This window comes from Dasypus novemcinctus, chromosome 17 (genome assembly GCF_030445035.2).
Source record: "Dasypus novemcinctus isolate mDasNov1 chromosome 17, mDasNov1.1.hap2, whole genome shotgun sequence".
NCBI lineage: Eukaryota > Metazoa > Chordata > Mammalia > Cingulata > Dasypodidae > Dasypus > Dasypus novemcinctus.
The window spans coordinates 50,355,626-50,368,596 of record NC_080689.1 but is presented as its reverse complement, the minus strand read 5'-3'; the positions used below and the strand labels follow the sequence as shown (position 1 = coordinate 50,368,596).

Genomic DNA, 12,971 nt, shown 5'->3' with positions numbered 1-12,971 from the left:
CTAGATGTCTCTATATCCCTGAGGAAATTCTCCCCAGCATGGGACATGACTTCTAGGGATGATCCTCCTTGGCACCGAGGGATTGCTGCTAAGTACTAACAAACAATGCAGCTGTGAGGGGGGCGGGAACCTTGACTAAAAGGAGGACAAGCTAAAGACAAATGAGTCTGTATGGCTGAGAGATTTCAGACTGAGTCGGAAGGCCATCCCAGAGTTAGCACTTACGCATATCTCGACAGGATCACATTGATAGCCGAAGTAGATACTACCCCAAATAGTGTAGGTGAATTTGATGCAAACTAACATGGTAATGATATTGAGCCTTCCAATCCATGAACATGGTATTTCTCTCCATTTATTTTGGCGTCATTTAAATTTTCTGTTATTAATGTTTATAGTTTTCAGTGTACCAGCTTTGTACATACTCTGTTAAATTTATCCCTAAAAATTTTGTATTTTTAGCTCTGTTTTAAATTGTATTGTTTTTTTAGTGCATTTCCCAGTTTGTTGCTAGCATATGCCAATATAGTAATTTTTTTGGTATATCAATCTTGTATCCAATAACCTTGCTAATAAATTCACCTATTGGCATAGTACCTTTTTTTGTAAATTTCATACAATTTATTTTATGTACGTTACAATGTTACTAGAGAATGAAAGTTTTACTTCTTTCTCTTCCAATCAGTAGGCCTCTTAATTTTGTTTTGTTTTGTTTTCTTGCTCTAATTAGGACTTGCAGTATAGTGTGAATCTATGTGGTAAAAATGGCATCCATGTATTGTCTATTCTTGTTTCCTACCATTTTTCTTCGCTTTTCATTCATTCTTTTGAAATAAAAGATATTGGCCACACATGTATGGAAAGTTTTAATTTGATTTCTGCATAATGTTTCCTCAATGCCACTTTTGTCAGAGAATATTTCAGTTATACTATTACTTTTGATGAAAGAATACTGTTTGGTATATTGGTACCCTGTCAGGAGAGCAGGAAGACAAGAACTGGTAAAGACAAAGTTGTGAAATTTTTATCTTGTATATAAGTGAGACTCTAAGAAGAGTGTTTTATTTTTGAATTTTTTAAAGCACAATTTAAAGTTGGGAATTTTGCTTTTTATATCAAATGCTCAGTGAGTTTACTAAACAAGTATTTCTTTAAAATCTGCATCTATCTGTAAAGTGCAAAATTTACAGTTGAAATATTTTCTAGAATTATCGAGGATTGCTTTGGCTCCCAAATATTAGAGTATATGCTACTTAATATACTGTATCAGATTTTTTAGTGGTGAGTAAATTATATTTTTGTTAGCATTTTAAGAAGTTTTTAAAAATTGCATGTTCTTAAATTTTTTCAAAAATCCTGTAATACTCTATTATATGCATCCTTTTGATGCTTTCTTAATAGAAAATGAGTGTCACATCTATTTCTTTAATACACCCTCAGTGTCTAGTTATTTTTCCTTCATTTTTATATGATTAGATCCTTAGTAAACATAATATTTGAGTATGAAAATTTCTGTATCACATGGATTACATTCTAGTTATTTTATTTTCTGGTCTTTTAATTTCAAATTGTAGAGGAGCCATATTAAATTAATGGAAATAGGGAAATGACATTTTCTTCTTATCCACAGTGGCAGCTAGACTGTCTTGCTTGCTTGCTGAAGTTAATATGCCAGTTTGCAGTAGATCCATCTGATTTGGATTTAGCTTATCATGATGTCTTTGCCTGGTCTGGTATAGCAGAAAGCCATAGGAAAAGAACCTGGCCTGGTAAATCAAGGAAAGCTGCTGGAGATCATGCCAAGGGTCTTCACATACCACGATTAACAGAGGTAAAATACAGAAATTACCATTAATTATAGTAATGAATCTCATTTACATTTTAAGAGATCTTGAAAATTGCATTGCAAAGTGAAGAAATAGACTAACATATAAGAAATGCTATCCTAGATTGCCATGATCCAATTTAACAGCTGAAGAGATGTCATCATTTTAAAGCAGTAATAAGTGTGAAGCAATAATGCTCTTCAATTCATTCCAAATTAACTCTGGTAGTTTATGTACTGAGAATTTCATGATGCTTTCAGGAAAATAGAAACCATGCATATTAAGTATTTCAACAGAGGGAATTTAAAATAGGGAGTTGGTTTTACATGTAAAAGTGGAAGGACCAAATAGCAAAAAGGGAATCCTGAGATAAACCAGAGATAATAAATGCAGAAGCCATCCTCCACCCTTAGGGCTTGAAGAACTTGGGGAATAGTTGGGATTTTCAAAAGTTAGAAGGCTTCCTGGAGGGATCCCATTGAAACTGAATTATAGGCCTCTGTAGAAGGGATTCTGCTCAGTGTCTATATAGAAACTGATGAATAAAACCAACTCCCTCTTCTTTGTAAAGTACTTCTTGTACAATTCTGACAGAAAAAGCAAAGAAGCAATCTTCTGTCTAGTGTCCCAGACCAAGGGTATGGAGGGGTGAGTTTAGCTTAACCAGCACATTGAACAATAAAATAAAATTCTTATTTACCATAATTTAGTGGATTCTGTTCTTGTATTCAAACATTGACCATTCCAGTGCTGTATATCAGTGAACTGGCTAGCACGGTGGGAACAAGATGAGTTTTTAGTGAAATTTCTTCCTTATTCTCTAACCTTTTAAGAACGACACCTCACCTGCCCAAGAAGCATCAGAGTAATTAGTTATTACTGACAGAGGAATACTGTGGTGAATATAAGGTTGGAAACTACTGGTATAAATGGAAACCAGAAGCATATTTCCTTTTTAGAATTTTGGGGGTTAAATGGGTAAAATGATCTCTGCCAGTATTCTACATCATTTACCTCTAATAAAATTAAAATTATATTGGGAGAAGAATGTAACCTAAATGAACATATTTAGATTGCAAATGTGGATATTGTGAAGAATGACTTTAATCTTGTATTGCTGTAATGTTTTAATTATTTTGTTTCTAGAATAAACTTTTCAGGTAATTTTTCAAATTGATTTTGTTTCTGTCAACTCACTAAATAATTATAATTTCAATGACATTTATGGTTATTTATGGTTTGCTTTAATATAAATAGATTCTTTAATATAGATATGTATTAGTATAAATACATATCTTGAGTTTTAAAAATAATTTGATCGTTTTAAAATATATACAAATACATGCTTATTGGGAGATAATTCACAATATACAAGTGAACTGTCACCCTATTATAAGTTATAGCCATCAATTATGTGTTATCTTTTTGGAGCTTTTTCCAAGTAGATGTCAGTGCTAAATTTTTGTAGTTTAGGAAAGGTGCACACTATGTATCCTTTGTATTAGTTTATTTTCAAAAAAAACACTACAACTTAGTTTGAAAATTGAACCTCTTTGGGGATTGAAATTTTTGTCTCATTAATTCTGAAGACAGTTACCTAATTTTGGTATATTGTAAAGTAAGAACACTACTTATTATTAAGAATTTACCATCATGCAGTATTTATTTTGGTCTCCTTAACCTTTTAAAATAGCTTTCAAATTCCAGCTGAAGCATAGGTTTTCTGGAATCTTTTCCAGTTCTGTCAAACACAGATTTAGTAGCTGTTCCTTCGTTTTGTTTATTTGGCACATTGTAAATACTTGAGTTACAGTGTTTTTTAAAACAATGTCTGGTGTTAATTGTTGTTAGTTGTTGGACCAGCACATCTAGGGCAGGAACATTGCTTTATGAAATAAGTGCCCAGAATGAATGCTGACCTATCATCAAAAGGATTTAATAGTTCTTTATTAACTTAGTTCATTATTTCTGTCTCATTTGTATGGATGATGAATTAGGGCTTAGAAATTAAGGTCTGATCAGGATCATGCAGCTTGAAAGTTAGCATATAAAAATGTTGAACCTCAAAATTTTCAATCTAGAATACATGCTCTGTACCCATGGTATATAATATTACTTTTTTTTTTTTTTTAATGGTTCAGGTTGGTTGAGATGTCTGCCACCACTTAATTTTTTTATATTTTCTTATTTCAAGAGTAAAAAATGTTTAATTCCTTACCCACCCCCAACAAACCACTGATAATTGTAATATATATTTTTTCTCATCTGATTGGTCAACATACAGAGAATCAATGGGTAAAATATAAAGATAGTTTTGCCTCTAATTCTGTTTTCAATTTTTTCTTTTAAAAATCTTTGCTCTTCATGTGGTTATAAAATTCCAGTTTTCTAACATTTGATATTTTTGCAGTGTTTTTAAGTAACCATTCTTTCCTTGTTATGGATAAAAATCTGGTTAAAATATAGTTTTTGTGTTTCACTGTATAACTAAGGGATTTTTTTTTTATGTTCTTGTTTTAAAGGTATTTCTTGTTCTTGTCCAAGGAACCAGTTTGATTCAGCGACTTATGTCTGTTGCTTATACATATGATAATCTAGCTCCGAGGTATGAACTTTATATATATTTTATTTATGCATGTTTTTGGAGTAAGAATATAGTTTTAAAATTTTTTTTTGAAAAAATTAAAACTTTACGGAAAAATGGAATATTACAATGAACTCCCATATACTGTGCACCTAGAATCGCAAATTGTTGACATTTTGTCATATATATTTTGTTGCACACTATGAAGCAATCTGGGTGTGTATGTGTGTGTGCATGCACACATATGATATAATAATATCTAATATAGTCCAAATTGTCCCATTAATATTCTCTATAACATAACCTTTTTTTTTCCTGGTCCAGAACTATGCATTGCATTTAGTTGTCCTATTTCTTCAGTTTCCTTTCATCTGGATCACTTTATCAGCCTTTCTTATATGATATTGACTCTTTTTTAGAAGTATAAGCCACTTCTTTTATAGAACATCTTTCAATTTTGGTTATTCCAATTGTTCCACATTATTAGATTCAGATTATTCATTTTTAGCAGGAATATTCCATAAGTAATGTGTCTGTCTTTCCCAGTACACCCTGGTTATGTTAATTTGTCCTATTATTGGTGATGTTAATTTTGATAGTTTCTTAATTTGGTTTCCTCTAGGTTTCTTTGCTGTACAGCCTCTGATTTTCCCTTTGTAATTAATAAAGTAGCCTGTGGAAGATATATGCAACTGCATAAATCTTCTGCTCTCCATCAAACTTTCATTTATTAATTTTAGCATTCACTAATGATTCTGTTTACTAGTTGATATTTTATTATGAGGAAGAGATTTTGTTTTCCTCCCTTTTGTTTATTTAGGTAATTAATATCAATTTGGATTCTTGACTTTTTTTTCATTCAGTAGGTTATAATTCTTTACTCTTACATTTATTTTGTTCAATTTACAGCATATTAAATTAATAGAAGCCAAAGCTTGTTCATATTCCCATTATGAGGATGAAAGTCCTTTTGTTTCCCTTTCACTACAAGATCTTCTGAGTTTACCTTGTAGTTTACCTGCCTTAATCCTGGATTCAGCCATTTCTTTAAGAAGCCCTAGTTCCTCTTGGTGGTATACCTCCAAAATGTGACTGCTTGGTGTACTCATTGCTGCTACTTGTGTGTCATTGCTTTTAGGCTCTCCTTGGACAGAGCTGGAAAATATATATATGAAAGGATAGATTAAGCATGTGATATGATCCTCTTTATTTGGATTACTTTGGAGATTATTTAGTAATATAGAAGTTCAAGTAAGGTCATTACTGACTAATGCTTAGAGATCTGACTATATGCATTAAATAATGACCAAAATTTTGTTTCATGTGAAATTAATTTCCGAAGATTCCCTGGAGTTCTGTCGGGCTTTAGTTTTCTGTTGTACTCAAAATGAATTATAAAGTATAATAATATAAAAATCTTTAAAAGAGCTTGAATTTAATTATGACTGGCAGCTAATTAGCTGTTTTTAGTTGCTTACACTTCCCAATGAGTGAAGCATGATTACAAAATTATTTTAAGGGAAACGGACTTGGCCCAGTGGTTAGGGCATCCGTCTACCACATGGGAGGTCCACGGTTCAAACCCCAGGCCTCCTTGACCCGTGTGGAGCTGGCCCATGCACGGTGCTGATGCGCGCAGGGAGGGCTGTGCCATGCAGGGGTGTGCCCCGCATAGGGGAGCCCCACGCGCGAGGAGTGTACCCGTAGGGAGAGACGCCCAGCACGAGGGAGAGTGCAGCCTGCCCAGGAATGGCGCCGCCCAAAGTTCCCGTGCCGCTGACGACAACAGAAGCGGACAAAGAAACAAGACGCAGCAAATGGACACAGAGAACAGACAACCGGGGAGCGGGGGGGGGGGGGGAATTAAATAAATAAATAAATCTTTAAAAAAATTATTTTAAGATTATATATTTTCATTTAATGCATCTTTTTACTGTCTCTCAGTTGAATTTATAGTCATTTGATATTTGATTAATTTTTTTTTAACCTATTTAGACTCTAAGCTTTGTAAGAATTGTATCTGTTTTTACTCATGAGTATAATAATTACAGTGCCATGCACTTTATCTTATTGTCTATTGAACTTACAAATGGGTAATTTGGGAAATTGAAGAAGGTACTATAACATGCCCTGACTGTTCCAATATAATACTTTTTATCCCCAACCACCAAATACTCTCTAGTTAAGTGATTCTTAAGTATTCTTCTTTGTCCGTTAGCACACAGTGTCTCTGCCACTCTATCCTATATACCACAAAATGTTGAATTAGTAAGGCAATTCAGGGACTGCCTTATTCTGCCTTTATTTCTTCAGAATTAGTGAACATTCATTTGGCTGTTAATCCCTCACAATGAAAAATGAATAGGCAGTGACTAACTACTGCAGTATAAACTGGTTTACTCTGCAGCAATTCTTGTTTTCATTCTACCAGTTAAGTTCTTTTCTTACAGAGCTCTCTCACATCTTTGCAGTAAGACTTTGCCCCTACAGGTTTCCCTGGTGATTTCTCAGATCTTGTTCTTGCTCTATAATCTTTCATAGGGCTCCACCTTCAGTTCATGCAGTGCTGGGAGGTCAGTGTCAATTAATGTAGCTAGAATGAACATTTTGCCAGTGTCATTAAAAATGTTATATAATAATGCTACAGATTTAAAAGGTAGATGGGTGCATTGCTCTTGGTAAAGTTAAATACATGATACCAGTGTGATAAAAATTAAACATGGCCAAATAGTTAGCTGGTAAGTTTTTTTAACATCTTGGTACCTTATCAATAAGTAGTATGAATGAATCTTGTTTTTTTTGAGATTTTGAAATATCTTTTGTTACATATTTACTTCCTATTTATACTGATTTTGTTAAAATGAAAACATTTAATATTTAGTTTTCTTCAAAATGAAGTAAGTTTTCCACTGAAATTACTGAGAGTATCATGGGGTAAAAAGGATGAAATAATACAGAATTAAATTAGCTTCTTCTGTTGTTGTTGTTTTTTTTAAATGCTTTAGACCATGCCTGATAGAAATTGGCATTATAAAAATAGAAGGAAGAACATTTACATCAAAGTATGCACTTTTTATAGAAATCTAATGCTTAAACCATTATTACCTATGTCTTCCTTAGACACATCTCTTTAGTGACTAAATCATGAACCCCTTTTGTGGGTTCACTTATTTCATCCAATTTTGTATACAGTCATATTTTGTTTATTAAATCTGAACAGTCATTTGGCTTTTGCTGTAATATGATTTTACCAGTGATTCTGTAAATAAATGATGAAGACACAGAACAAATAAATACATAGCTTTCTTAAAATACAATCTTTTTTTATTCTTTGAAGTCACATGAACTTCTAAGGATATACAGTAATAAACTGAATTATGTTTTTAAATTCATTGCCAATTTAATAAGTGGTGGTGTGTTTTAACTTTACAGAGTTTTGAAAGCTCAGTCTGATCACAGGTCTCGACATGAAGGCAAGTCTTTTATAAGATTAATTTTTAATAGATAAATATTTGGATAAATAGATACATATTTTTTCCTAAAGTAATGAACATTGTGCTTAGTTTATAGCACAGCCTTTATATTTGTACTCTTTTCTGATTTTTCTTTAGTTTCACATTATTCCATGTGGCTCTTGGTGAGCTGGGCTCACTGCTGTTCTTTAGTGAAATCTAGCCTTGCTGATAGTGATCATTTACAAGATTGGTTAAAGAAGCTGACTCTCCTTATTCCTGAGGTAAGATAAAGCTTGAAGATTAGTACTTTACTGCTTATGTTTTTTATTATTAGTGTTGATAATTTTAAAAAGCTAATGGAAATAAATGGACAATTCCTAAAGTACGTTGCAGTATCTGGAAAGTGACCGTTTAATCTTTAAAAGTCTAGAACAGGGGTTCTTAACCTTTTTTGTTCCACAGGTCCCTTTGCCAGTCAAATGAAAGCCATGGACCCCTTACTAAGCCCACACTATGCTGTGTGTTATTTATATCACACCCACACCAACATGTCCCCACCAGAATAATGCTTCTTTGAATATCAATTCAAGCTTAAGGACCCCTTGTTAAGAACTCCTGCTCTAGAGTGTTTTGAAAAGTGTGTGACACTTAGGAGATACGAATGATGTATATAGTCTTTAGCAATCAGATTTGTCTTTTTCTGAAATGTTTGTTTAGAGTCATCTTTTATTATATTTTTTTCCCTATTGGGTGCGAAGGCTCAAGCATTTAATTTGGTATTTTATGTTTTAGAGAAGTTTCTTCTGCTTATTCTATTTAGAATGTATCATTTGGCACAAGAGAGACTAAAAATAGGAGGTCAATTATATTTTCTTTTGCTTCCATTGTTGATATTGGATCAATTTTCACTAGCCGTATCTTGATATTACTCATCATAATCTTAATGATATAGTAGAAGCATAACTTTTACTGATAGAATTGGTTGTACTTTTTTGGTTTGTTTCATCCTTTTTTAGAAAGCACTGTCTACATATTAATTGCCATATGTGTTCTGGTTCTGACTCTGTTCCGATAACTATTGTGTCATTCAGACAGTTTTCTTAGAATCTGCAAAATGTTGTGATATAAGTAATAATAAGTTGCTTCTAGTTCTGAAAATATTTTATTCTGTTACTTATCTTGTAAATGACTTAAATGATATATTAAATATTCTTTATCCTCTCCCCAGTCCCTTTTGTATTTGCCAGTATGTTGTTATTATATTTATTTGGTTTTGATTCTCTTTCTATAGCCATACTTAGAAATTTCTAATATACTATATTTACACATTTCTGTGTTCTTTGGGGTACTTTATTTGATCAGACATTATTTACATGCACATACATGATCAGATTATGGCATTTGAAAATATATTAACTAAAAACATCACCTGCTATTTCTTCTAACACATAAACATGTGGATTAACTTTTTATACAAACTTAGATTGCCTTTGGAACTTGCTTTTTTGTATAGACTGCTGTTCGTCATGAATCCTGCAGTGGCCTCTATAAGTTATCTCTGTCAGGGCTGGATGGCGGAGACTCAATCAATCGATCTTTTCTGCTATTGGCTGCCTCAACATTATTGAAATTTCTTCCTGATGCTCAGGCGCTCAAACCTATCAGGGTAAGATTCACTGTGCTCAGGGATGGTATCTGTTTCTCTAATTTCCTTTGCCTTATTTATCATAGTACTCTATCATGGCAGTGATTTGTGAGCATTTTTTTTACTGTATATAGTGTTTATTAAGAGGAAAATAGTTTCATAGTTTCTAAAGTGACAGCATTGTGAGACTTTATGTCCATGGTACAGATGAACAAGAATCTATGTGCTTTGATTTAATCTGTGGGATCTCTGATGGATATTCAGTCTCATAAATAGCATTTATTTTTACTGGGTTCTGGGCTTAGTGTTAATGAGGTGAATGACAGAAACATTGTAAATGTAGATCTCTTCTCAGTCACACAGTGGTTTTTAAAATCTTAATGATATTCTAAATTTTCAATTTTCTGCCCTGCCCCAGTATATATACTAGGTTTTGTAAAAGCCTTCTACCACATAATAAATCCAGAGACTTTAATCATTTGTGTTCAACCAGTAATGTGATGTTATAAAATTTACATCATTTTCCCCCATACTTAACTATCTTCCATCTACTATGTAAGAAATGTGTGTCATCTTGATTTTCAAATATCAAAACTATAATAAACCATTGCATGTGGGTAGAATTACGTACACTCATGTAGGTTTCTTTTATTTCCGCATTTCACTCCCCGCCCCCTGAAGATGACTCTCATCTGCTCATTGTCTGTCTCCTCGTTGTATTTTGTTTTGTTTTGTTTAGGAGGCATCAGGAACTGAACCCAGGACCTCCCATGTGGGAGGCGGGCACTCAGCTTCTTGAGTCACATCCATGCCCTGCTTGTTGTTTTTGATCATTGTATGCTATTTGTTTTTGCTTGATGTCTGCTGTGGTTTGTTTTATCTTCTTTAGGAGGCACTGGAAGTTGAACCCAGTACCTCCCATGTGGGAGGAGGATGGTCAACTGCTTGAAAGCTATATCCATTCCTGTTTCCACATTTTTATTGCATTCTTAATTCATATCATCCCACAAGCATTATTTGTTAGCTATATCTTTCCTAAGTAGGTTATAAGCAATTTAGATATGTTTTTCTAAGAGTTCTCATATCAGCCCACTTATGTACATAGTTACTCTAATTTTTCAGAAACTAGGAATGTTCACATTTTTTTGTTAAATTTTGAATTCTTTTTCATTTGTATAGGGATTTAATTTTAAAGGTCTAGTTTCTTAAATGTATTGTAATTTTAAGTTATTTCCATTTTTAAAAATGTTTTCACAAATGAAATTTTTTTTTAATAGATAGATGATTATGAGGAAGAACCAATGTTAAAACCTGGATGCAAAGAGTATTTTTGGTTGTTATGCAAATTAGTTGACAACATACATATAAAAGATGCTAGTCAGGTATGTTCAGAAAATTATACATTAATTTGTTAATAGAGATAAATTATGTATATGTTATAAAATTTACGTGATTTCCCCCCATACTTATGTTTATAACTGAATATGTCCTTCTGTGGGGCACTTTTATCAATCTGTTAGTTGGCACTATCTTAATTTTTTTCTCTTTATAATAGAAAAATGTGTCTCTCTCTCCTGCTCTATATAATTCCTTTCTTATTGTGACTTTGACCTTAGTTGAAATGTCATCATCATCTGGTATAAGTGATTTCTTGTATCTTCTGAGTAAAATTTGTGGATGCAAAGTCTTATTTGGAAAGTGAAATTGACATTTCAAATTAGAGTAAAATTTAGATTTTAAATTAGAATTTAAATTTAAATATACTTTCTGTATGTATTATTATCTGTAATAGTACGTGGATTTGGTGTTCTGAATATGTAAAATAAAATTGAAATTCAAATAGAATATTTTTAAACTGAAGAAACACTTCTAGTTTTTGCTTATCTACTTATTTCTTATTTTAGACCAAAATGATATTTCCATCCAAACAAAGAGAAATATTTAAAACAGGTAGATTTCAGAGACAAACTTGCCACATATTAAAGACTTCTGTTACTCCTCCTCCTTAAATTTAGGAGGTTAAAATGCATCTGCATGATCTCAGAAGAAATAAGACACATGAAAATTATTTGTATTTAAATATTCAGAAAACATTTTCTGTTACTTTTTTCATGTATTTCAATGAAAGTGTAATATATATACTTTACATTTAAACTGCCTTTAGTGTTTGTATTTTCTACCTTTAAGTAATAGCTTATACCTGAGTTCTTAAAATACTCTACTTTTCATTTGGGATATCATGGTAAAAACTTTTATTGAACACATTTAAATTTAATTAAAATATTGATGCCAGATAAAATAGAATTTTTTTTAAAAACCAAGTTTGCCCATTTAAGCTAAAATGAAGGAATCTGTTCTTTCTTGTTTGCTAAACAAACTTTGCTTCTTATAGATCTGTTTCTTTGAGAGTTCTTTTAGATTACTGGATTGTAATGAGAATTTAAATCTTTCTGAAATTGTTTAACTTTAGAGTTAATTTTATTTTTAAAGCTTAGTTTAGTGGTGATATTAAAAACTGCCTTAATTAGTGAATTATACAGTATGTGAATTACATCTCAAAGTTGTTAAAGAAGAAAATGAAAACAAAAACAACCTTAGTGTCTTCTCAGTAAAACTCATTGATACTAATTTCCATTGATTTTTTTCCTTGTAAGAATCTCAATGATGTTTAAAACTTTAGTTTATTAATTGAAGTCATTAATAAGTAAAGAGTAGCTGTATTAAGTTTATAACTTACTTAGTATATTAATGAGTTTATGAGAACCAAATTCTTATTACCTACTAAAAGAGGATATGTTTGTTGCTTGTCATTAAAGAAAAACTACTAAACGTAAAGGTCTTTATTTGAATTTTGTATTTTCTCTTTTGTGTTAAGACAACGCTCCTTGACTTAGATGCGTTGGCAAGACATTTGGCTGATTGCATTCGAAGGTAAATTTGATGTGAAATTGACAGTTATATTGTTGAGCAGAGATAAAGGACGTAATTATGTGAACTATTTTGTTTTGCTTTTGTTTTTGCTATTTTGTAGCAGAGAGATCCTTGATCATCAAGATGGTAATATAGAAGATGATGGACTTACAGGACTCCTTAGGCTTGCAACAAGTGTTATTAAACACAAACCACCCTTTAAATTTTCAAGAGAAGGACAGGTAGATATTAAAAATACCCACATCTATATGAAATACAATTGTATCTTCTTTTTGGTTTTGTGTGGTATGTGGATATGTTAACTTTTCTTACACTTACAAATAAAGCTTGAGAACTTTATTGCAGAAAAACTGAACTTTGAATAAATCTTTGGAAATATAAATTTGTGTTTATTTTTAGAATGCAAAAAAAAGATTTAATTACTTTGTATACAGAAATGTAACTTTTATGGTGCTGTTTCTATAGGATTAAATACTTAAAATTAATATCTTAATTTATGCAATGGAATTAGTAGTCATCATAAAGTACCT

The 12,971-nt window shown here is 31.9% G+C and overlaps 1 protein-coding gene across 4 annotated transcripts in view; it reads left to right on the top strand.

Annotated features, from left to right (window-relative positions):
• The window catches only part of USP34 (ubiquitin specific peptidase 34), a 285,574-nt gene that overhangs the window by 190,151 nt on the left and 82,452 nt on the right, over positions 1-12,971 (top strand). For all 4 annotated transcript variants that reach the window (XM_058278638.2, XM_058278637.1, XM_058278635.1 and 1 more), the window contains 8 exons: positions 1,631-1,831; positions 4,349-4,431; positions 7,843-7,883; positions 8,022-8,146; positions 9,379-9,531; positions 10,788-10,892; positions 12,386-12,441; positions 12,542-12,662. In XM_058278638.2, coding sequence (XP_058134621.1) covers positions 1,631-1,831; positions 4,349-4,431; positions 7,843-7,883; positions 8,022-8,146; positions 9,379-9,531; positions 10,788-10,892; positions 12,386-12,441; positions 12,542-12,662 — 885 coding nt within the window. The remainder of the gene's footprint in view (positions 1-1,630; positions 1,832-4,348; positions 4,432-7,842; positions 7,884-8,021; positions 8,147-9,378; positions 9,532-10,787; positions 10,893-12,385; positions 12,442-12,541; positions 12,663-12,971) is intronic.